Source organism: Nothobranchius furzeri, chromosome 10 (assembly GCF_043380555.1).
Source record: "Nothobranchius furzeri strain GRZ-AD chromosome 10, NfurGRZ-RIMD1, whole genome shotgun sequence".
Taxonomy (NCBI): Eukaryota; Metazoa; Chordata; class Actinopteri; order Cyprinodontiformes; family Nothobranchiidae; genus Nothobranchius; species Nothobranchius furzeri.
The window spans coordinates 69,455,019-69,479,077 of record NC_091750.1 but is presented as its reverse complement, the minus strand read 5'-3'; the positions used below and the strand labels follow the sequence as shown (position 1 = coordinate 69,479,077).

At 44.1% G+C, this 24,059-nt stretch overlaps 2 protein-coding genes and 1 pseudogene across 2 annotated transcripts; all 3 read right to left on the bottom strand.

The window, feature by feature from the left end:
• Positions 1-646: 646 nt before the first annotated feature.
• LOC139072293 (uncharacterized) lies at positions 647-17,515 on the bottom strand. Its single transcript, XM_070555945.1, has 2 exons — positions 17,067-17,515; positions 647-934 (listed from the first exon to the last, which is right to left on the bottom strand). The coding sequence occupies exons 1-2, from the start codon at positions 17,505-17,507 to the stop codon at positions 656-658; spliced, it is 720 nt and encodes a 239-aa protein (XP_070412046.1). The 5' UTR covers positions 17,508-17,515; the 3' UTR covers positions 647-655.
• Positions 17,516-19,615: 2,100 nt separating this feature from the next.
• LOC139072049 (myosin-11-like) lies at positions 19,616-21,331 on the bottom strand. The gene has a single exon (XM_070555240.1). The coding sequence runs from the start codon at positions 21,329-21,331 to the stop codon at positions 19,616-19,618; it is 1,716 nt and encodes a 571-aa protein (XP_070411341.1).
• Positions 21,332-22,216: 885 nt separating this feature from the next.
• LOC139072048 (UDP-glucuronosyltransferase 2A3-like) lies at positions 22,217-23,631 on the bottom strand (annotated as a pseudogene).
• Between the last annotated feature and the right edge of the window lie 428 nt (positions 23,632-24,059).

Here is a 24,059-nt window from a genome sequence, read left to right as displayed (position 1 = left end):
CGTCCTGACAGAGGCGAGTCTGCCATACGCAGGCGACGCCGGTCCCTCCGAACAACATTTAAATGAAACATTGTCCTGCTGTAGCCGCAGTCATGAACATTACTAATAAAACCATAAATAAATCCACTAATATCACTTCTCAGGTGCAGCATGACATTTGACCCCAAATTCCCTCCACACACCGACCTGAAAACCCTTCACAAGTGCAGGTCATTTATAACTAGTCATTTGGACAGCAGTCGCTCCCGAGGGAGAGCGGGTCGTTCAGTAATCAGAAGGTTGCGGGTTTAATCCCGGCTGTTTGATATTTTTTCTAAACATTTTGACAGAAGTTACTGAAACTTGAGCAAAAACTAAATGGTCAGAATTTAACAAAAAATTGTGAAGTACAAACCATTTATTCAGAAGTGAAAACATTGGACACTGATGTTTTTCCTTTTCCTTTTTTGTAATAATAAAAACCCAAAACCCTATTTGATCACACAGAAGATAAAAAATACATCAAAACACTTTTGTTTTTGCCTTTTTTTAAACAGTTTCTTACTTCCCTATTTTTACACAAGAGGTCAGTGGTCAAAAGACCGATTAAAATCTATATTAAATCAGCCTTTCTATTCAATATTTAACTTGAATAAACCTGAGCTGAGTTTGTTATTCAGCCTTCCTCTTGGTCTTCCTTCTGCAGCAGCACCTCCGGAAACAGAACCTGCAGGTCTTGTCGAGGAGGAACAGGAGCAGCAGAACCACAGAGAGCAGGAAGCTCAGGACATCCAGGCTGTGATACTGCTACCAGGTGAGCTCGTGGGCCTGGACCCTCAGGTGCTTTGCTCCTTTGTGCCTCATGGTGAACTCGATCCAGAAAACCGCCTCGTCCAGAGGACTCATGGGTCTGTCGTGGTGGATTCTGGACAGTCTCATGGCACTTTCTTTGTAGCTGTGGATAAACAAGTTAACATAAAGAGTTATTCATAATGTATTGTCAGAGATTAACTTTTATCTCACAAACTGGGAATAATGAAAGGCACATTTGTAGTTTTGTACATTTAAGCTAGGTTACTCTTTCGGGCCATACAGTAAAAATTTACCACGAAAACAGGAAATTGAAGGGAAATATTTATTCTGGTAATAAAGTTAATGCTGACTCATCACCAAAAACGAAACAATTTTTTTTAAATCTTTAAAACAGACTTGGTGCAGGAATTTAAAAAATCTGACGTTGTGTCATCGATGACGGTGTTGATCGCATCTCTGAGGTCTTCAGATGTCAGTGAGTTTAATTCCACAACAACTGCAGCTCCTTTGGCTTTCATGTGCAGCATGTTGTCTGGCTGGTCAGCAAAAACTGGAATTCCCACCATGGGAACGCCGTGATAGATGGTCTCATAAACCCCGTTTGCACCTCCATGAGTGATAAAAGCTCTAGTTTTAGGGTGACCTGATGACGGGAGAAAAAGTTTACCGTATTTTCTGGACTACAAGCCGCTACTTTTTTCCCCACGCTTTGAACCACGTGGCTTATAATGAGGTGTGGCTTTACTGAAGGTTTTCTTCACCTGCCACCAGGGGGCGCTTTAGCAGGAAGTGAAACAGGTGGAAGTCAAAAGTGGAAATCGAAGAAAGTGCTCATTTTAGTTTAGCACATTCAAGCAGCCGGCATGACGAAGAATCTTTTTCAAATCCATACCCCCTCATCATGGTAACTACACGTATGAGTTCATATGATGCCGCATTTAAGTTGAAGGCCATCGATTTGGCAGTAAAGGAGAGAAACAGTGCTGCCGCACGTAAGCTTGGCATGAATGAATCCATGGTTCGGCGCTGGAGACGGCAGCAGGAAGAACTCATTCAAGCCAGCTTCACCCGGGGATGATGACAGCAACACGGACAGCGACACCGACATCGCCACAGAAATATGTGATGAAGCTCTTCTGAGGCTGTTCAACTCCGACACTGAAGAAGAGGACTTTAATGGTTTCATTGCACAAGAGGAAGATGAATAAACTAATCGATAACTTTTCTGTTTTGTTTCATACTGATCGGTTCAGTTACGTTCAGTTAAAATACGTTTTCAATTCAGTAGAGATCAGCGGCTTTTAGCCCGGTGGGGCTTATATTGAGGTGCGCTCTATAGTCCGGAAATTACGGTAATTAACTTTAGAGAAGAAGATAAAGTATTTTATTTAAGACCTTTATTTGAATAAATACACACTCACCTAAAGGATTATTAGGAACACCACACTAATACGGTGTTTGACCCACTTTCACCTTCAGAACTGCCTTAATTCATTGATCCAACAAGGTGCTGAAAGCATTCTTTAGAAATGTCGGCCATATTGACAGGATAGCATCTTCCAGTTGGGAGATGTGTGGGACGCACATCCAGGGCACGAAGCTCCCGTTCCACCACATCCCAAAGATGCTCTATCGGGTTGAGATCTGGTAACTGTGGAGGCCGTTGTAGTACAGTGAACTCATCGTCATGTTCAAGAAACCAGTTAGAAATGATTGGAGCTTCATGACATGGTGCATTATCCTGCTGGAAGTAGCCATCAGAGGATGGGTACATGGTGGTCATGAAGGGATAGACATGGTCAGAAACAATGCTCAGGTGCCCAGTTGGCACTAAGGGGCCTAAAGTGTGTCAAGTAAACGTCCCCCACACCATGACACCACCACCACCAGCCTGCACAGTGGTAACAAGGCACGATGGATCCATGTTTTCATTCTGTTTATGCCAAATTCTGACTCCACCATTTGAATGTCTCAAATGAAATCGAGACTCCTCAGACCAGGCAACATTTTTCCAGTCTTCAACTGTCCAGTTTTGGTGAGCTGGTGCAAACTGTGGCCTCTTTTTCCTAATTGTAGTGGAGATGAGTGGTACCCGGTGGGGTCTTCTGCTGTTGTAGCCCAACCACCTCAAGGTTGTGCATGTTGTGGCTTCACAGATGCTTTGCTGCATTCCTCGGTGGTAACGAGGGTTAGGCTCTTCTATCAGCTTGAATCAGTCGGCGCATTCTCCTCTGACCTCTAGCATCAACAAGGCATTTTCGCCCACAGGACTGCCGCATACTGGATGTTTTTCCCTTTTCATACCATTCTTTGTAAATCCTAGAAATGGTTGTGGGTGAAAATCCCAGTAACTGAGCAGATTGTGAAATACTCAGACCGGCCCGCCTGGCACCAACAACCACTTCACGCTCAAAATAGCTTAAATCACCCATGCTTTCGTTCTTTTTAAACACAGAAACAGTTTTGTTTACCTGTTTTGTAGCTACAGTTTCGCCGACGGCTGCCGGCTTCTTCAGGCTGACGCTGATGGTGGCGCGTCACTTCCTTCTCCGTTTATCTGCGGGCAGCAGAGGACGTTGTCGCCCTCTACTGCCCGCTCTCCCCTCTCCGACGATGCAGTCCCATGCGTGGTCCAGCGTGTAAACTCCGTCGTCCCTGTTCATGGTCCCACATCCACGTCTCCTTATCTCTATTGCTGTGATAGAGTGGGAACTCTGGAAGTTATTTGCTGATCTGACAGTATCTTCAAGATAAGGGCTCCGGTCAGAGAGCAGGGCACGGAGAGACAGTTTTACGTATTTAATGACAGTTGAAGTATGGACATCTGTACATTTCTGTGGTTCCGTGTGGTATGTCAGTCATGAACGCACACGAGGCTGTCTGCCATCACCAACAGCTTGGACAAAATGGTAGAAACGGCTTTACAGGAAGTGACTATCTAGAGGAAGTGATGTCACAAACTGGACCACCAAAATAAGAGTGGGGTAACTTTACACATGGATCTTCTAGAACTGCCATAACTATAGCCATAACTATAAGCCTTTCTGACAAAGCCGCCCCCGAATTTAGTTATAAATTCGAAAACTAGAGGAAAGTCTTATCAGGTGTTTAGCCAGAGTCATCTTCATCTTCCCAAGCTGGCAGTCGCACCAGGCGCACAACTGGTCGAAGATAAGTCTGTCCCTTTATCCTCACTTCAGCTGCCCTGACTCGACCGTCTGAGCCTGGACATGTCTTGACAATCCTCTAAAGTTTGGAAGCTGGTCTGTAGTTCAGTCCCTCTACCTCGGAAATTGGTCCCTCTGTCTGCTAGGATTTCAAAGGGTTTGCCACGGCGAACGATGAAGCGACATAATCCCATAAGAAAAGCATCAGTGGCGATGCTCTCCAGCAGGTCGAGGTGCACACAACTCATTGTCGTGCATTTAAAGATGATCCCCCATCGCTTCTCCATGCGTCGACCCACCTTGATATTGTAAGGGCTGAAGCAGTCCACTCCAGTAGACCAGAAAGGTGGCTTGTATAGACGAAGTCTTGCTGGGGGGAGGTCTGCCATTTGTGGGACTACAGGACTAGCACGCCACTTTTGACATTCCACACAGCTGTACTGATGCCGTTTGATAGATTCTCTTCCACGTAGGATCCAGTATCTTCTCCGAATTTCAGCGAATACACGCTCGGGGCCCGGATGCAGGAGCTGTTTGTCATATTTCTTGATGAGGAGCCTGGTAACATGATGTTTCGGGTAAAGGATAATTGGATGCATGGTATCTAGATCCAGATCTGCTCTTCGCAGCCTGCCTCCCACTCTTATCAGTCTGACAGCTATATCATACTCAGGAGCAAGCATGATTAGGCGGCTTTGTTTGGAGATGGGCTTCCCCACGGCAAGGAGTTTCACCTCTTCCTGAAAGGTCTCACTTTGGGATTGTCGTAGGAGATGTAGTTCAGCTTCTTGTACATCTGCAGCTGTCATGGTGGGGCTCACCAGGTCTTTGGCCGCCCCGTGAAGGCTCATATGAGTGGCTCTAACGAGGTCATCCCAGTTGTCGATGTTAGTAACATCCACTTCATGAGAAGGACAGGTAGCTGCTGCACAAAACACTGTCTTGCGTAGCTCATCCTCATCTTCTTCCTGAGCTACTTCCATTTGTAGCTCTGCCCAGGTTTCAGTAGGCTGGTGAAGAAATTGTGGACCCTGACTCCACGGGTTGGGCTGACTGAGCTCATGGAGTGTCTTCCCGCAGGTAAGGTAATCTGCTGGATTATCAGAGGTGCTGACATACCGCCAAGTTGACCCTTCAGTAAGTTCTTGAATTTCAGCGACCCTCGTTCCAACTAAAACCTTGTATCGACTTGAGTCTGATTTCAGCCATGTCAACACTGTAGCTGAGTCGGTCCAGAGTGTTATCTGCTGGGGAGAGAATGACAACTCTGTCATTGTGACCTTAGCCAGCTGAGCTCCGGCTAGAGCTGCGCACAATTCAAGGCGTGGCATTGACAGCTGTTTTAGAGGGCAAACACGAGATCTAGCCATTATAAATGCAACGTGAACATTGCCCTGGTTATAGAGAGTTTGAATATACTCGACTGCTCCGTAAGCTCTTTCGGAGGCATCGCAGAAGATGTGCGCTTGTCTGTTAGGCACTTCAGGGGCCAAGGTTGCTGGAACATAGCATCTTGGGATTTCCACTTGTGGGAGGTAGACCAGCTCGCTCTCCCATTGTGTCCATATTTCCAGTAGAGCCTTGGGTTGAATCTGCTCATCCCAGTCGACTCCCACTTTCCACAGGTCCTGGATGAGGATCTTGGCTTGAGTGGTGAATGGGATAAGATAGCCCAGTGGGTCATACTGCGTGGCCATCACCTTGTAGACCTTTCTTGCCTTTCCATTATGGTGGACAACATGGTGAGGCAGATACCAAGACTCCTGGGAGCTGTCTACTGTAGCTGAAGGAAGAGGTTTGGCATAACCTAACTGTTCAAGTTTATGGATTTCTTGACAGTAGGTATCTGCCAGAGCTGGACCTTTAGCCAGACGGCGTTCAGTACTACGTAGCTGTGGGAGCAATGTGTTCTTTGATGCCCAGAGGAGGGGACTATCCTTGCGCCTGAGAAGTGGAGTAGCATATCTAGTCACTCCATTCACTTCCACTTTAGTGGTGCGTTGCTCTAACAGGTCTACAGCCTGTTGATCCTCTTTAGAACGTGTGGCAGTCTTTATGTTCACATATGGCGAGGTGTCAACTTCCCAAAGACGTTCTACATGGCGCTGGAGCTCTGAGTTGGGAGACATGGTGAAGTAGCAGTGTGGGTGGTCAGCAGAAACAGGACTGAAGTTGGCTGGGCCTTGTAATGTCCAACCAAGAGGAGTGCACACTGCTAGGGGGCTCCCAGGTGGGCCAGCTATTACTGGTTGCTTAGGGATGAGTAGATGAGGGAAATCAGACCCAATAAGAAGTAAAGGCTGCACTCTGTCCACAAGTGGAAGTGGAAGTCCTCCCAGATGGGAGTACTTTCGCATGAGTGACTTTACAGGGTAGCTGTGCTCTGAGAGACTTAGTTCATCAGCAGTGAAGGCATGGTGAATGCTGTACTTTACTTTGGGAGTGTGGACTGGGGATATTTCAAATGAAACTGTTGCTCCCTGAAGGTGAATCACCTCATGGCGGACAGTGCGCAGGGGAAGGTTTTCAGGCTTTTTAGTCAGATGGAGGCGTCGCACTGCTGATGGGAGGATAAGAGTCCTCTCGGACCCGTCATCGAGGATAGCAAAGCCTTCCAGGGAATACTCAGCATTGTGTAGACATACTTTGACCAACTTGAGCATGACTTTATTTGGGCGGTTTGGACGGTTGATGTAGACCGTCTTGGAAGCAGCGTTGACCATTAACACCTTCTTCGGTTCTTGAGGGCACACATCATGGAGCACAGTAAGATGTTGTTGCTTACATAATTTACAGGGCTTCTTTAGAGTGCAATCCTCAGGTGCATGATTCCTGCCGCAGCGCCAGCAGCTTCTGTGTTTGATCCATGTGGCAATTTCAGCTGCTGAAAGAGCTTTGAATTTAGGACACAGGCTCAGGTAATGTCCTCTGTTGTCACAATAAGGGCAGTAAGGTTTAGGACCTGATTTAGGCTTAGGTGATCCTATATGGCCAGCTGGATCTGGAGGTGTGGCTTTAGCCTGGCTCTCTGTGTTGTAGTACACGTTGGATGAAGGACCCTGAGGTTTCTTCTGATTCCTCAGCTTTGGTTGATCTTGACACATGTAGGCTGCTCTAGCGGCGATTCGCTTGGCTTGTGATTTCAACTGGAGCCATGTGGAGAAATCTGACAGGGTATAAGTCTTATTAGTGCCAGTTGTCAGAATGCCGCGGTTCAAGCTATACTCAACAAAGCTGTCTCTGTAGTTAGCGGGCAATTTGTTAAGTAGCCTATCAACATGAGAGCCACATTTAAGTTCGTAGCCATTTTCACCCTCTAGCGATCGGAGCATGCCTACTAAAGCTTGTACTGAGAGGGCAAAATTGTCAAATCCATCTGGATCACCAAACCTAACTGGAGGTAAGTTTAGGATGGCTCCTAGCTCACTTTGCACAAGCTGGCGGGGTTGCCCGTATTTATCTTGAAGTGCCTGTAGGGCCGATGTGTATGGTTTCGGGTCATACATAAAGGCTTGTGCTAGCTTGTGAGCACTAGGCAGCTTCAAATGCTGCAACAACACTTGATATTTAAATGGTTCGGTGAGGTGAGCATGTGAGCTTAGCAGGTTATCTAGAGCCATTTTGAGCAGTGCAAAGTCTGCCTCTCTTCCAGATGTGAAGTAGGGTAAAGCAGGCTTAGGAAGTCCATATGAAGTAGCTATTAATAGCTCCATTAGGTCTGTACTAGGTGCAGCGATTGAGCCTGGAGGAGGAGCTGTCTCTTGTGGCAAAGGTGGTATGCTGGGAGGAGAGTGATGCTGCAGGGCTGCATCAGGTTGTACTGGCTGTTGTTGTGAATAAGACCAGGGTACATGCTGATGTGGAGCCTGGTTATAGACTGCTGGTAGCGTGTTTAGGGGAGCAGTGGACTGCACTGTTAAGGCTGGTGGTCCAGCACGAGGTAATATAGCACCAACTGATAGTGTCGTACCAGGCTGAGGGATGGTATGTGCTGTGGTGGGCGGAGCTATCGTGGAGTATGTGAATTGTGGCTGGGTCGGCAGGTTTACCATGGCAGGAGGTTGCGGTTGAAGGACAGGTGAAGCTCTAGTTGTTAATTGGCTTGTTGAGACAGGAGGATTAGGCACTGCTGCTGTAAAGGCTGGTGGAGGGCCAATAACTGTAGGAGTAGAGTGTGCAGGTCCATGTGCACCTTGTGAGGGTGGTGGTACTCCCATGACGTCAGCTGGGGACCCTTTGTTGGATTCATCTCCACTTTGCGGTCTTGAGGCAACAGAGCTGCTCGTTTCCTCCTTCAGGAGGGATGTAATCAGAGTCGCTTTCTCTAACTCTATTTCCTTTTCCTTTAGTTTACGTTGCAGCATTAGCCGTCTGGTAATAGCCTCCTTTGCCTTTAATGCTATTTCTGCCTCTTCATCAAGCTTACGCCTCTGTATTTCTTGTTCTCTTAGGAGTTCCTCTCTTCTTCTGAGGGCTTCCCGAGCTTGCTGGTCCAGATGCTGGTACTGTTCATCCATCAGACTTTCCTCCATTATCTGTCTTTGCACCTCTGCCAACTCCATGCGCTTTATTCTCTCCTCCAACATGGCTGTCTGTATGTCAGATAACCCATCGATGATTGACCTCCTTGTTGACGAACTGGCGCTGCCCTGGGTCTTAGCTTTACTGCGCTGAGAGACAGGTTGGCTTTGATCTGATGATGCTCTCCTACTAGGTAGGCTAGGTATGGCTCCAGTGATGGCAGCTGTCATCATTGCAGGTTGATCTGGAGGATGAGCTTCATGCCCAGCTGGAGCTTGGGTTGATGGATGATGGAGAAGTTGAGGTTGATATCCAACTTCATAGTCCTCCAAATACGTTGGTAGTTGTCTCTCCCGCTGGGATCTAGAACGCACTGCTGGGTCTGCAGATGGTTGTCCTAGCTCCTCCATAATATCTCTAGATGACTGTGGATCCGGCTCGAAGGACCATGTGATAGAGTGGGAACTCTGGAAGTTATTTGCTGATCTGACAGTATCTTCAAGATAAGGGCTCCGGTCAGAGAGCAGGGCACGGAGAGACAGTTTTACGTATTTAATGACAGTTGAAGTATGGACATCTGTACATTTTTGTGGTTCCGTGTGGTATGTCAGTCATGAACGCACACGAGGCTGTCTGCCATCACCAACAGCTTGGACAAAATGGTAGAAACGGCTTTACAGGAAGTGACTATCTAGAGGAAGTGATGTCACAAACTGGACCACCAAAATAAGAGTAGGGTAACTTTACACATGGATCTTCTAGAACTGCCATAACTATAGTCATAACTATAAGCCTTTCTGACAATTGCTTCCTTGATCCATCTTTTGTATTTTTGTTGTTCGGTGGTTATGATCCGTGTGTTGTCCCAGTCCATTATATGGTTTTCTCTTAAGCAATGATCTGTTATGGCTGACTTTTTTATTGTACTTTCTGCTTCTTCTTTTGCTGCTCTTGTGTGTTTACGATTTGCCTCTTTCTCGCACTCCTTTCTATGTTCTATTGTCCGTGTATTGAGTTGGCATCCGGTTTCTCCTATGTATGTTTTATTGCATATTTTGCATGGGATTTCGTAGATGACTCCACATTTTTGTCCAGCTGGTATTTTGTCTTTTGGGTGTACTAGTCTGTTTCTAACTGTTGTGTATGGTTTTGTTGGTGTGTTTATGTTGTGTTTTTTCATTGTTGCTCTTATTTTTTCCGTTATGCCTCTGATGTATGGTAGGGTTATCACTGGTTTTGGTTCTTGTCTTTCTGGGTTTCTGGTTCTTTTTTTGGGTTGTTCTTTGCTTTCTGTTTTTGTTTGTTGTTTTCCTTTGTTTATCGCCCATGTCGGGTATCTGCAGGTCTTTAAAGCGTGTTGTATGTGTTTGTCTTCTTGTTTACGGTCTCTCTCTTCTGTTATTATGTTTGCTCGGTGATATAATGTTCTGATTACTGACATTTTGTGTATGGTAGGGTGTTCTGATGTCCATAATAGATATTGGTCTGTGTGTGTTGGTTTCCTGTATGTGTTTATGTTTAGGGTTTAGGGCAGTAGAGGGCGACAACGTCCTCTGCTGCCCGCAGATAAACGGAGAAGGAAGTGACGCGCCACCATCAGCGTCAGCCTGAAGAAGCCGGCAGCCGTCGGCGAAACTGTAGCTACAAAACAGGTAAACAAAACTGTTTCTGTGTTTAAAAAGAACGAAAGCATGGATTTAGAAAGACACAGCAAGAACACACCTAAGAAGCTTAAATCACCTTTCTTTCTTGTTCTGACATTCAGTTTGGAGTTCAGGAGATGGTCTTGACCAGGACCACATCCCTAAAAGCATTGAAGCAACTGCCTTGTGATTGGTTGATTAGATAATTGCATTAAGGAGAAGTTGAACAGGTGTTCCTAATAATCCTTTAGGTGAGTGTATAAAAATCTCATTTACTGATCTGTAGATCCTCCACTAGGGTGCAGTATGCATGTGCAGCACAGGTTGGTGTTGAGTTACAGTGGCATAATTTGATAAGTACAACTCCACAGCAATGACACACACACACACACACACACACGCACACACACACACACACACACACACACACACACACACACACACACACACACACAGAGAGAGAGTCATTTACAATTTTATCAACATGTGTTTTAAACAGGAAAAACATGACTGTGTTTTGATGTAACAATAAATTTATAAATTATTTTAATAAAAAATAAATGCACCAGGACTTTATTTCCTGACATTTTTGTTACATTGTTATGTCAGTGGAGAAAGAGTGGTGCTGTATCCGTCCATCTCAAACCACCTGCAGGTGCTGTAAACTCCACTTTTCTCCTACAAGGGGCGCTGTAACCCCAACACAACAGCTGTAAGAAGCAGGGGTGCCTCATTTTAGTCACAAATTTGTAGGAATAAAATCTGAATTTTCTGCCATTTTACTCTTTATCATCAGTTCTGTGTTACCTTGCATAATAATCACTGGATTTTCTAGTTTTATACATTTCTCACCACATAAAAAAGAAAATGTTGGTTGTCCTGAGTAACCGGATCAATCACCATGTGCCTTTATTTTTCTTAGAAACAAACTAAAATCAGGGCATCAGACGTTTGTTCTTTAACAGCAAGACAACACACTTTGTTTTGTAGAGATGCAGGATTGTTTATGGTTGTGTAATTACGCTCCTTGCCTTGTCTCTGTCCTACGTTTGCCTTTCTGACTGAATGAACGACTTCCTTTTCCTCTGAAACTTAAAGTATTGGACAAGCATTGATGTATATGTGGCAAGGTGGAGCAGCGAGGGCCAGGGCGGGATTCGATCCACAGACTCCTGGGTGAAAGTCATACACTCTAACCAGTCAGCCTAAGGTCCATCCCATTGGCCAAGACGCCAGGGCGCATGATCAATCGGGACACTGTGACAGGATGCTCACACTGTCACATATAGTATATGGGTGGAGACGTATTTCATCACATATTTATGAAGTTCTTTGCACAAAATCACGGTCACAAAAATACATTTCAGCAGTCTTATTCTCGACATTTTCATTACCTTCCAGACTGAGTCCTACTGCACACTGGAAGCAAAAGCAGTGCAGAACAGCACCGCTGCAAATATACTCCATTATATTCAAACCAGCCATGGCGCAACAATTTTCAGAGGCGTGATGCCGCGCTGCTAAAGATAAGATTGGGTTCTATTTTTCCCGTTTATTCCAAACAACATCTACTGACAGATTTTGTGACATTTCTGACAACGCTTGAGTACTTTCTGTAGAACTTTGACATTCCCTGAAGATTAGAAAAAAAACCATCCTGCAGACCCAACCTTCGAGATGCTAGGAAAGCATGCAGCCTGATATGTCAATCAGGGATTCATCAGGATAGCCCTGATGTTCTGAGCTCGTTTAGAGAAATGCCCCCCTGGATTGAGAACCATTGTGTGACATCGACCGACCAAATCATAATCCTTTCTTGGTTGGTCACCCAGATATTAAACTAATTGTTTTATAAGCAAAATAAATTTAAGATGCAGAGAGACATATTAAAGAGCAAGTCACCCCCAACCAGTCGTTCTCCGCTCCCACTTCCTGTTAGAAAAATGCAACAAATGCTGTTGCCTGGCAGATTGAGGGCAGAGCTGCTAACAAATACACAGACTCACAACGACATGATTCTGACATGGTTTTGGAGACGAGTTTAACCCAAGACATGTAGAATTCACCACTCGCGAGTCAATTAGAAAAATTAAAGAATTTAATTTTTAAAAAATCGGGAACCGAGGGCGCACTGGATAAGGTCGAGTGGGGATTGCAACGGAACCGCAGCGTCTGAGGAGGGGAGAGCAGAGGAACAGGTGAATCCAGGGAGGTAAGTCTGAACTAGGAAGGTGCAGAGTTAAGACTTACTGGAAGCTGGGGGCTGAGGAATTGGGGAGGGTAGGTGGAGTGCCGGTGTCGGTACAGGATCTGCTTGTGTGCAAGATCGGCTCGGGGTCCTTCGACTGCCGATAATGTCAAAGTACGGCAAATCCACTCGGACAAAATACACTACACATCTTTATACTGTTGGAAAGAATTTAGCAGATTCGTTATTAATATAATGTTTCTCACGACGTAAGTGTGTTTTTAATGGTATTTGTAAAATAAAACACTATATTGTATTCATAATGTTGAACTCCTCTTTGAGCACATCCCTTGAAGGATCATAGGTATTAGCAACACCTGTGAAATTGAATTTGACGGAAAGAAGTGTATCCCGTTTATTGAAGTATTTTGTGTTTAGAGTTTTTGATGTCTTGTCCATGCGTAGTTCAGGTACGCTCATAGCTGCTAGCCAAAACTCTGGAGTTAAAAGTTTTCTGGCTTTACTAAAATACCTGTCTGTACTTATTTGATTGATGGTAGTTTTACTTTCTGTTAGACTCCAAATGTAATCATTTGGCACTTTTCTAATTCATAATTTGTAATAATGTAATCGGTGATATTAGCATTAGCATTCCTATGGGTTTTTCCATGTATATTAGCATTGCGCTAACCACTCGCTGCCAAATTGCAGCCTTTGCGATTAGAAAATCTCCTTTTGTCACATTGCAATTTAATTGCACATGCAATTAATCATTCAGCCCTAATATACATGCAGCTCTATGCTAAAAGTGTATTTTCAAAGAGGTAATGATGGATTTCTTTGTAAAAGTTGTCCATCTTTCCAACAGAAAAATTTTCCTGGACCAACGTAACGTGATAACAACGTAACGTGATTACGTAATTTCCGTAAGGTTCATGTTCAGCCAATCACCTACTTTGACGTCATCGGCAGTCGAAGTACCCCGAGCCGATCTTGCACCTGAGCAGATCTTGTACCGACACCGGGGTGAATCCAAGAGGGGGTGTCCAGGAGAGCGGGCGCGAGGAGAGCGGGCCGGCAGGGAGGAGAGGAGAACGGTGAATGCTGCATCCAGGAGATTTATGGGGCACAGGTAAGTAATCCAGCGGGATCATGGAGATGCCCAAGTAGTCAATCAGAGGAGCCACAGGAAAACCAGAGAAGCTCCAGAAGCTTCAGAAGTCGAAGGAGATCCTGAGGAGTCAAGGTAAGGCCCACAAAACGATCCAAAAATCCTGGGAACCGGTAAGCACAAGTATATCTACAAGGGTTCTAAAATCCAAAAATAAATAGAGTTAACCTGGAGACACAAAGGGCTGGAACTACCAAGTTAATCATCCGGCATTGAGATGTGTTCTCCTCCTCCTCTTATAGCTGGACCCGCTGATAGTTAATGAGCTGCAGCTGGAGCCTCCCTCTCCTGAAACACAGCAGCTCAAAGATGGAACAAAAATGAGAGGAGCACTCACCCCGGCACATGACAATTTCTGCTGCGGCCTCTGTGACATCATAGAGTTCTGAGCATTCTGCCTAAGCAACACATTCTCACACCCGAAGCGGCCGAAACTGACGACGGGTGACCGAGCGTTTGTTTCCGACGCGCTGGGAGGCGACGCGCTGTGTCAGAGCATCGCTTTCCGACGCCCGTGGTAAAACGAACATTTCAAAGACATCTAACCTCTAACGATTTAACCTTCCCCTCGCCTCCATCCTAACCTTAACCCTGTTTCTCTTTCTAAATTTCCTGTTGTAGCGTCATGAATGGCCTCTAATTTGTGACAAAGGACACATTTTCCCAGCAGGGTCAAGCTGGGTCGTTCTGTAGCTTTGCCCCACAGATTAACCACGCCAGGAGCCGTGATGTCTGCTGAAACCATCTTTATCTGCTGCTGTTCCGTCCCAAGATGAAGGACACTTCTAGTTTCACAATAATAATATTAAATAATAATTTTAATAAACTCTTGACTTTATTACTGTTATTACAACCATCATAAATAATCTCTTGATTCAGTAAACATGTATTTTAATTACTGAAATGACTTGTTATGCTTTGGGTATAATAATAGTTATCGTTGATAATCCGTAATGTGTGGTCATTAAACCAGAAGGTCATCTTGCACGTTAACCAGCCACATTCGGAAGGGATCCAGGGTAAAGGGTAAAACCATCACGTCTTTACTCATGACCAAGCTTTCTGATGCTGAGAGTGGGCGTGTTCTGAGGGTTTTGTTAAAACCGAATCCCGCAGCAAAAAGTTCAGTTCTTGAACCATACAAGGAGATGAGGGACGGCCGCCCGAATCTCTACTAAGCATTCTGTCACGCTGATAGGATCGCTCTGAATAAACGCACTGTAACCAGCTGACGCAAAACTCCTTCAGAGTTAAGCCAGACACTCGATACCGTGTACCCGCGACATCTCTGGACCAGAGGATCGGTTCTACCGGACCGAGTACCCCTGAGGCTGACAACATCCTCCTTGACCTCCGGATCCACACAGAGGGTCGTCTTGCTGGGTGAGGTAGCACACAGATGGTGTTTGATGTTGTTCTTCCTAAGAAACGACTCAGTTAGCTGCAAAATAACTTTCCACCCAGAAATGCTTCTCTCGCTGAAAGAAACCTTCTGAGATTCATTCACGCATCAAAAAAACTCGCATTTTCATTTTAGCATCCATTCAGTCACAGGTTTGCTTTTTAAAACAAGTTTTAATATCAAATTGTCTGTTCAAAAATGGTCATTTCTAAATTGTCATTTTTTTAAGTGTTAGTAATAAATTCTTAACTTTAAAAACCTGACTCTTCTTTGAAATGAAACACAGAATGGTGCATATTTTTGGTTAATAAAAAGCAAAGATTCCTTTAAACTTCTGATTAAATAAATAAACTTTTGCTATTAAATTTAATTATCTTAAATTAAACATTAATCTTTGGATTAAAAATAGACCAAGCTCGTTGGCATATGAACTTCTATCGAATATATACTATCCTAGATATTTATATATAATAGATGCTTCATTGTTAACTTGTCTGGATCTTTTCTAAGAATCTAACAAAGCTGATAGCAAACAGTGTTGATTCTAGTATGTAGTTAAACACGCTACACCGTTAACTGTGTTTGAGAAGAACGATAGAACAAGAAACACAGTTTTGCATGCTCAAGTGGGTTAAAGTTAGGATGGAGGTGAGGGGAAGGTTAAACAGCTCGAGGTTAAAGGTTAAATGTTGGTGAAATGTCCGTTTTACCAAGTGAGTTGGGAGACGACACTCTGGCGCAGCGCGCCACCTTTAAACACGTTGGAAACAAACGCTTGGTCACCATTCGTCAGTTTCAGCCACTTCAGGTGTGAGAATGTGTTGGCCTAAGATATCTAATTACTTACATTTTTATTTCATGTTCAACATTTTAGTTTCACACGTCCAGCTGTCAAAGCCTGGCTCTACATGTCTGCTCCCCACAGCTCAGTTCTGTTCAGGTTATTTATAAAGCGCCAATCCACAACAAGGGTCGTCTCAGAGCCCTTTACAGAGCCAGCGTTCCAGTTCAATTCAATTCAAATTCAAAAATACTTTATTAATCCCAGAGGGAAATTGATTGCTGTAGTAGCTCAGAATAATAATAATAATAATCAAGTCATCAAAGAGTTGTTGTATATTTCAATGGCTGTTGGCAGGAAGGATCTCCAGTAGTGGTCAGTGTTGCAGCGAAACTGAAGAAGCCTCTGACTGAAGACACTCTTCTGTTGTCGGACAGTCTTGTGAAGAGAATGCTCAGGGTTGTCCATCATTTTCTTGATTTTCTGGAGAATCCTTCTTTGCATTATCTCCTCCAGTGGTTCCACAGTCGTCCCCAGAGCAGAACCAACCTTTTTTATTAGGCTGTTGAGCCTTTTCAGCAGTGGCGGATGGTGAAAAATATTTTTGGTGGGGCTGTGCTATTTTTTTTTAAACAAACTTGTGCTTTCTGAGCTTTGTGCACAACTTCACTATTTCCTGAATTAAGCACAGCTCTTTTATTTCCTGTCTTACATCATTGGACAAACTGATTAATCCAGGTGTGTCTGACTATTGGCACGCTGCCTTGCGGACCAAGGTTGAAAAATACTGCATTAAATTGCACATAAAATAACATGACCATAAATGGTAAATAGGCAATGCAAGAGGCAAGTAACAAAACCATTTGGTTTAATTTCAACATTTGAGTGAACACGAAAAATTATGAGCAGGTCACTGTTACAGTAATGGTAGTAAACACTACTTAGACAAAATGCCAGAAATTTACACTGTTAGGACTTATGGAAAGTGGAAACACTTTCATAGGAAATAATGTCATCAGTATCCTCTTACAAATGTCATATTTCCCACTTTTGGGGACAATAAAACATTTCTGGTTCTCAATGAGATGTTTTTACTTCAAATGTAAAAACATCTCATTGAGAATCAGAAATGTTTTATTGTCCCAAAAGCTGGGAAATTTGTTTGCTGCAGCAGAAGTGTAACAAGTAAAATGGAATCAGATTGATGTATGTACAAATTTACTTGAAATACACATTTACATGATTAAATATGTATAATAAGTATGTGTGTTGAAATGTGTTTTTACAGTTATTGCACATTAAACAATGTACATGTTATTAAACAAATGTCCCTGTTTGTGGGACAACCAAGGATTTCTGATTCTGATTGTCTTGTTTACAGAAATGTAATGTACAGCTTACCTCTGCACCCAGCTGCTGTTCTCCCTGTCCAAACGTCCTCCGTTTCTTTGTTGGCTGCTGCACTGATGCGCTGCATTCCTCCGTCAGAGAATGAATGGGGTCCCCAATGAGACACAAGTTCCACATCCACCTTCTGTGGATCCCAGCCGTTTTGAATAACAAACACAGAAAGCAAAATAACGCATTAGCGTGATTGCATCCAGCTAGCCACTGCTTCCTGTTGTACCAATTTTGGGAGAAGTGTCGTGTGTACAGTTTACCCTTCTCCTTGTCCTGCTGGCTTATCTTTACGTCGGGCTGATCTGGTCCAAGCTCTTTGACATTAAATTTTTCCACCATAGTTCTCCTCTCGAACGGATACTGGAGAAGAGACCGAACTGAATTCAGTGGCTGCTGAGATCCGGTCTCCATGCTGCTGGTTGTAGGCGCACTGGCGTCCATGTCTACGTCTGCGTCACGACCGTCACGAGTCACGACCAAAAACGTGCTGGAGTCGAGACTCTCCGAGTTCTACCGAACACCAACGAAAGCCTTGGCGGTAGCTCTATCGCCCATCATGCTTCTGAAACAACGTCGACGCTGATTGGATACATTCCCATTCCTACCCTTTGATTTTCTTGTCAGCAATTGGACAACTGGTCCCGTCTTGTTTGGGCGATTGAAAAACAGCACACAGCCTCCACCCCTCGGCAGAGACCGGCAGAGATCGGCAGAGACCAATATAGATATATATATGATTTATTTTTGTTACAAAACACACAATTAACTTAGAATATGTGATTATTGTTAATTTTATTTATTTATTTTTTTAAATAAAAATTAAAAACACTGGGGAAACTGGGAGGGCGGCGCCCTATCGCCCTCTACTGGCCAGCCGCCACTGCTTTTCAGGTCCCTGCTTCTGATGCTGCTAACCCAACAGACGATGGCTGAAGAGATTACACTCTCAACAACAGACTTGTAGAAGATCTGCAGCATCTTGCTACAGACATTGAAGGACCTAAGCGTCCTCAAGAAGTGCAGTCTGCTGTGTCCCTTCTTGTAAACGGCTTCGCTGTTCTTTCTCCAGTCCAGTCTGTTGTCCAGGTGAACTCCAAGGTATTTGTATTCCTTAACCACCTCCACTTCTTCTCCCATGATGGAAACAGTGTTTGACTCCACCCTGCTTCTTCTGAAGTCTAAAATCATCTCCTTTGTTTTGTTCACATTCAAGGTCAGATGATTGTTTCCACACCATGCCACAAAGCGCTCCACCAGCTCTCTGTACTCAGCTTCCTGTCCATCTCTGATACACCCGACAACTGCAGAGTCATCTGAGTATTTCTGTCTCTTGGCAAATAATATGGGCGACAACTTACTGCCAAGAGTTCAACACCTGGGCTGCAGAGACGACATTTCGCTGAAACATGACCTGGATGGCACCATCTGTTGTTGACAAGCACTGCCACTCCACCTCCTTTTTTTTTCCAGCTCCTCTTCAGATCTCTGTCTGCTCGTACAGTCTGGAATCCTGGCAGAGAGACGCTGGAATCGGGGATATGGTCCTGCAGCCACGTCTCAGTGAAGCACATAACACTGCACTGCCGATACTCTGGCTGAGTCCTTGAAAGGGCTTGGAGTTCATCCATCTTGTTGGCCAGTGATCTCACATTGCCCATTATGATCGATGGAAGAGATGGTTTGGGCGTTTTAGCTCATTTGGGATTTGTGGCTTCAGTTGAGGTATTATTTCAGCCTTCCCAATGTTAATCAGCTGCTCCCGATTGTAAACCAGCTTGTTGCCATGGTTACACATCATAACATCATAACAAATGCTCAAAAAGTGAAAAAATAGCAGTAAAAATCCTCAGAGCTTCACAGCACCAGAAACAGAAAAGTAAAATGTCCAAAAAAAACTAAAGTTTTTCTTGAGAAACTAGAAGAAAAAAAGTCCAAGAAAAGGCAAAACTTACATAAAGTCAACAGAGCTACTCCAACATGCAACCACCCAGAGCAGCGCAGTTCTGGAAAAAAAAATAAAAAAATTCTACTGATTCAAAAGTGCTTTGAGTTCAGCTCATTGTTCCAGTCATTTAAAGGTTTTCTACCTAAGGAAACGCAGCAGATTGCATGGAGTCACCCACTTTTTGTGTCAGAGGCTTTCCAGCAATCCCCACACTAAGCAAGCATGTTTCTATGTTAAAGAAAGCTGCATCAGTTACTCACTCACTCACACCCAGAGACATGTTAGGGTCACTAGTTAACCCTACATGTGTGTGTGGGGGGAACCGGAGCGCCCGGAGTAAACCCACGCATTCATGATGGGGAACTAATTCTCCATCAGGAAGCCCTTTTTTTTCTGCTGTGCTTGTGTGCTCTACAGGGGTGTTGCATCTAAGATTAGATATTCACTCACTCACACACTCACTCACTCACTCACTCACTCACTCACTCACACAAAAATGCCTAAATTTAGAGAATGCTAATGCTAATTTTCGTGAGGTCACAGCTGGGGTTTAAACTGGTGACGTCATCATGAAGCCCGAGTGTTTTGGGGGTCAGATGCTAATTTAAGGCCTAACTTTATGTTTCCGTAGACACGCCGGAGTGAGAAACTTCTTGAAGCGCCTCCACAATGAAACATTCTGGTTCCTGACTGTTTGTGGAACGCTGTCTTTGGGAGAAGGCTCGTTTTCATGAAGACTTCCGCTTGCTTCCACTGAATCTATCTGTTCTGCAGGTGGAGAGCAAACATCATGTCCCATCTCGTAATCCTCGTCAGGCTCCAGACTCTCAGAAGTTTGTTCCTGAGGTTCACACAGAGAAGCTTCCTCTACCAGCTGGTACGTGAAGGCTTCCAGCTCCTCAGACAGCTTCTCGTCTGGCTCAGGCGTGTTCTTCCCGGAGTTAAAGGTCTCCAGTTGTTCTGAGAGATCATGGTTGATTTTCTCCAGATCTCTAATTTGTGTCTCTAAGTCCTCGTTGAACGAGTCCTTGCTCTGAATCTCCTGTCCCAGCCGGACTTTCAGCTCTGACTCCTGTTTTAAACGCTGTTGCTGGTCTTCAATCAGATGTTCTCGTTCCTCCAGCTGAGTTTTGAGAGTCTGAATTGTAATTTTGAAGGTCTCTGCATTACTCTGGTAGTAATCAAGTCCCTCTTCTAGTTCACTCATTTCTACCTTTAATTTCTCATAAACGTTGTCTTTGTTCCGCTGGATTTTCTGCTGCTGATCAAACTTGGATCTCAGCAGCTCAGATTCCCGTCTGAGTAGCTTTTGGAGGTTTTCCAGCAGATTATCTTTCTCCTTCAGCTGTAAGTTTACCTCCTGCATCATTTTGTTGCAGGACTCTGCCTCACCTCGGTAATAATCCAGTTTCTGTTTGAGTTCATCAATCAGAGTTCTGGATTTTTTGCACTCGCTCTCTAGCTTTGAGCTTATTTCAGCTTGGTCACTGAGACTTGTGTCCAGGCGAGACAGCCGTAGGTGTTCGGAGCCGACTGTCTGGAAAAGGGAATCGAAAGTCGGATGCCGACATCCAGACGACTCCTGCTGGACTGGCTCAGCTAATCTGAGACTGGGTCCCAGCTGAGTTTCGTCCTCTGAACTGGGTTCACATTCCCCGCAGAGAGAAGCCTTTTCTCCGTCCTCCTCAGAAAGCGTCTCCTCTGCCTCGTTCGTCTCAGAGAAGATACTTTTCATCTCGTCTACCAGAACACCGTTTATAATCTCTAAATCTCTGATTTGTTCATGTAAAGCCTCGGTGAGCGAGTCTTTATTCTGTTTCTCCTCTTCCAGCTGCAGTCTCAGCTCTGACTCCAGTCCTAACTGGTTTTGCAAACTTTCAGAAACATTTAGTTTTTCCTCCAACTTAATTTTCAAAGCCTGAATTGTAGTTTTGCAGGTCTCAGCGTTAAGCTGGTAGTAATCCAGACGCTCTTTCAGTTCACTAATTTCTTCTCTTAGTTTCTGATCAACTTTGTTCCTAATCTGGTCGTTTATCTTCCCCTGTTCAAATCTACGTCTCAGCTGGGATTCCTGCTTTAAAAGATTTTGCAGATTTTCACACACAGTTGCTTTCTTCTTCAGTTTGGTCTCTAAAGCCTGCAGGGTGACCTTGCAGGTCTCTGCGTTGTCTTGATAAACGTCCAGTTCTTGTTCCAGGACGGTAATTATGTCGTTGTATTTTTCCAATTCAGTCTCTGCTTGTAACGTTTGCTGCTTTTCATCACTTAACCATTTCTCCGTGATTAAAAGCTGAGACTGGACTTTCTCCAAGAGCGCCATATGGGAAAAATAAATTTTGGGGTGTTTACACCCAGATAATTCACGCTGAAGCTCCTCAGATGAAAAATGTAGAATAGACATGATTCTAGAGGCTCTTGGTCTTTTATCAAACTCAGAAAAAAGGTTTGAGGTTGTAAAAGACGATTGTCTCAGAGAGTCGATGTGTCCACACCAGCAGTCGGCTGCTAATGAAGTGGGAGCCGGCTGATGCTAGATAATAGGACTCTGAGCCTTTATGACGTCACTTCAAAGGATCACGTGGGCGGGGTGAAAAAAGGAGTAGTAGTAGGCACTGGTGGTCATAGTAACCCAAATGGGCGGAGCCTAACTTTAATGCATTTATCTCAGTCTGGACCATCGACGCTCCAGTGTTAACATCAACAGCAGCACCTGAACGCCCCTTTCTTTAACTTTATATGTAATAAAAATGAACTTTAACCTGAACCAACGTATTTCTTTCAGGAAATGTGAAAAATTTCTCTTTTTTTTTCAAAATGTTGGCTTATAAGTCCTTTTGTCCCACATTTTGAATTTTTTGTCATATTTTATTATTTATCTAAATTATAACATATTACAATAACACAACACCAATGTTTAAAATGCATCATTTTGGAGCAGCAGAGCTGTTTTTGTCAAAAACAACGTAAATGAGAAACGGGGGGGGGCTGTGTCACGTTGAAGAAAATGTCGAGCAGAGCTAGAATTACGAAGCCCTCAACGTCCACACCCAGGGCTGTGTATCTGTTTGAACTCTTGGGGCATTCTTGAGCAGAGAGGAGGAACAGCGCTGATCTTTGATGCGCTCCAGGCAACTGCGTCCTGCGCACGGCACATTGTCAAAGTGGCGCAACCCAAAAAATCTAATAAGCCCACGGGGGCAAGGCTCTACAGCAGAGCCCCCCTGTAGATTCCCCCGTTTCTGACCTTTTGTGGGGCTTGAGCGAGAGCAGAGGCGATCATGTTTGCCTTGTATGGTCAGATTCCTGACAATAGATCCCAAAGAAAAGACCACGATGCCATCATCTCCAGAGCTTTGGACAAACTTTTCGAAATACTGCAGGAACAGAGATTTTTAATTCTTTAAAGCAGAAAATTGTATTTTTTTAAATCAAAATCTGCTTTTTTATTCAATAAAACAGCTAATAAGATGTCTATTTTGTAGATCTTTTTTTTCAGATCTTATTCTTTACATTAGGATTTAACCCTCTGGAAGTAGGCGTTGCTGATGTGCAACGTTAAAACCTACCTACCTGGTTACTCCACGTACGTATTTCATGAGCATTTTTACACTCAGAAGAAGGATTTAGTTGTTTGCCCTTTTATCAAAACTTGTTTTGAGCCTGAGAGGGTTAACTATGATTTTTTTGGTGTACAGTTATGGAAAAAGCACCTTTGGTAATGGTTTAGCAGGTTTGCAGTGAATCCCTCCAACAAATTTGAAGTTGGGAAGTAATGGACGGGGAAAGTCAAAATCCCAGCAGGTTCTCAACAACCAGATGTCAGCATTACCCATCATCTTACAGGCACTGGTGGGTGTTCCTGAGAAAACAAACATGTTCGTGATGACGATGAAATCCATTACGTAATGTTCTAGTCAGCAATACTCACCTTCTTCCACACAAACTGATCCAGAACTAAGTCCTGCAGGACGTAGAAGAGGAAGTTCCACGTTCTCACTGAGAAGTTCATCTTGTCTGTCAGTCTGCTGACCGCACCTGGAACGTAGGAAGGTGGAGCAGGTGGCTGACCACACAGTCTCTCCCAGTTGTTTGCTATCGAAAATCTCAAAGAAAAGACTAGAGGGATGCCCAAGATCTCAGCAGTTAAATTGCTTCCAGAATAGATGGGATCAGCCAGGAGAACGTCATAGTTTCCCTTCCTCAGCTTCTTCACGATGGGCTCTGATTTCACCACCGTCCAAAAACTGGAGGGAAATCTCAGTGTTGATCTTGAACAATTCCATGTATTTGATGTAAAGCTGAAAGTAGTTCATGTGGTCCATGTCATACATGTTGAATTGAATGAATTCAGCCAATAAATTCTCAAAATCTTCTTTAGAGACGGAGACATCAAAAGGCTGGTAATTAAAGCGGGAGGGTTCACTGCTGTTGATGAACATGGATGTGCTCGGGACCAGGACGGTCACCTGGTGTCCTCTGTCCACCAGCGTCTCCAGCAGCAGCTTCCTGTTAATCCAGTGGCTGGCCTCGGTGTACCAAACCAAAATCTTCCCTCCATCTACTCCAGATGTTACAGGAAGTAGCAGCAGGATGCAGGCAGAGACGCACGCGCAGCTCCATGGTGGACGTCTGTCTGTGGGAAATCCAGCTGTGAACTTTATACTGGATGTGCCGTACGGATACTTATTAACTGTGAACTCTGACTCGTTTCAGTACTAAAGTACAAAACATCAAAGCTGTTGAAAAGCTCAAATGTTTGAACTCAGAGTGCATATCCTTTTGATTTTCTTTCACTTATTTGTGTTTCTATCCCTGCAGGTTTATGGGAAATAAAACCTAGAACTAAATGTGTTGTACTTGTTCAGGCTTATTTCTGGATAGCAGTGTTTCATACTCTGTACTGTTTGAATTCTGCAATGATTCCCAAACGTCACGTTTAACTTTAACTCTCTTTTTAGGACTTTCTGCAGTTTTCTTATTTTTTTTAAATGTAGAAATAAAATATTAGATTTGTTGGTATTTATTTTGGTGAAACAGTAATTTGTGGT

Coding starts and splice junctions, on each gene's coding strand:
- LOC139072293 (XM_070555945.1), bottom strand. CDS start 17,507: ATGGACGCCAGTGCGCCTACAACCAGCAGCATGGAGACCGGATCTCAG. Junction 935..17,066: donor AACAGCAGCTGGGTGCAGAG/GTAAGCTGTACA, acceptor GTTTATCCACAG/CTACAAAGAAAGTGCCATGA.
- LOC139072049 (XM_070555240.1), bottom strand. CDS start 21,331: ATGGCGCTCTTGGAGAAAGTCCAGTCTCAGCTTTTAATCACGGAGAAA.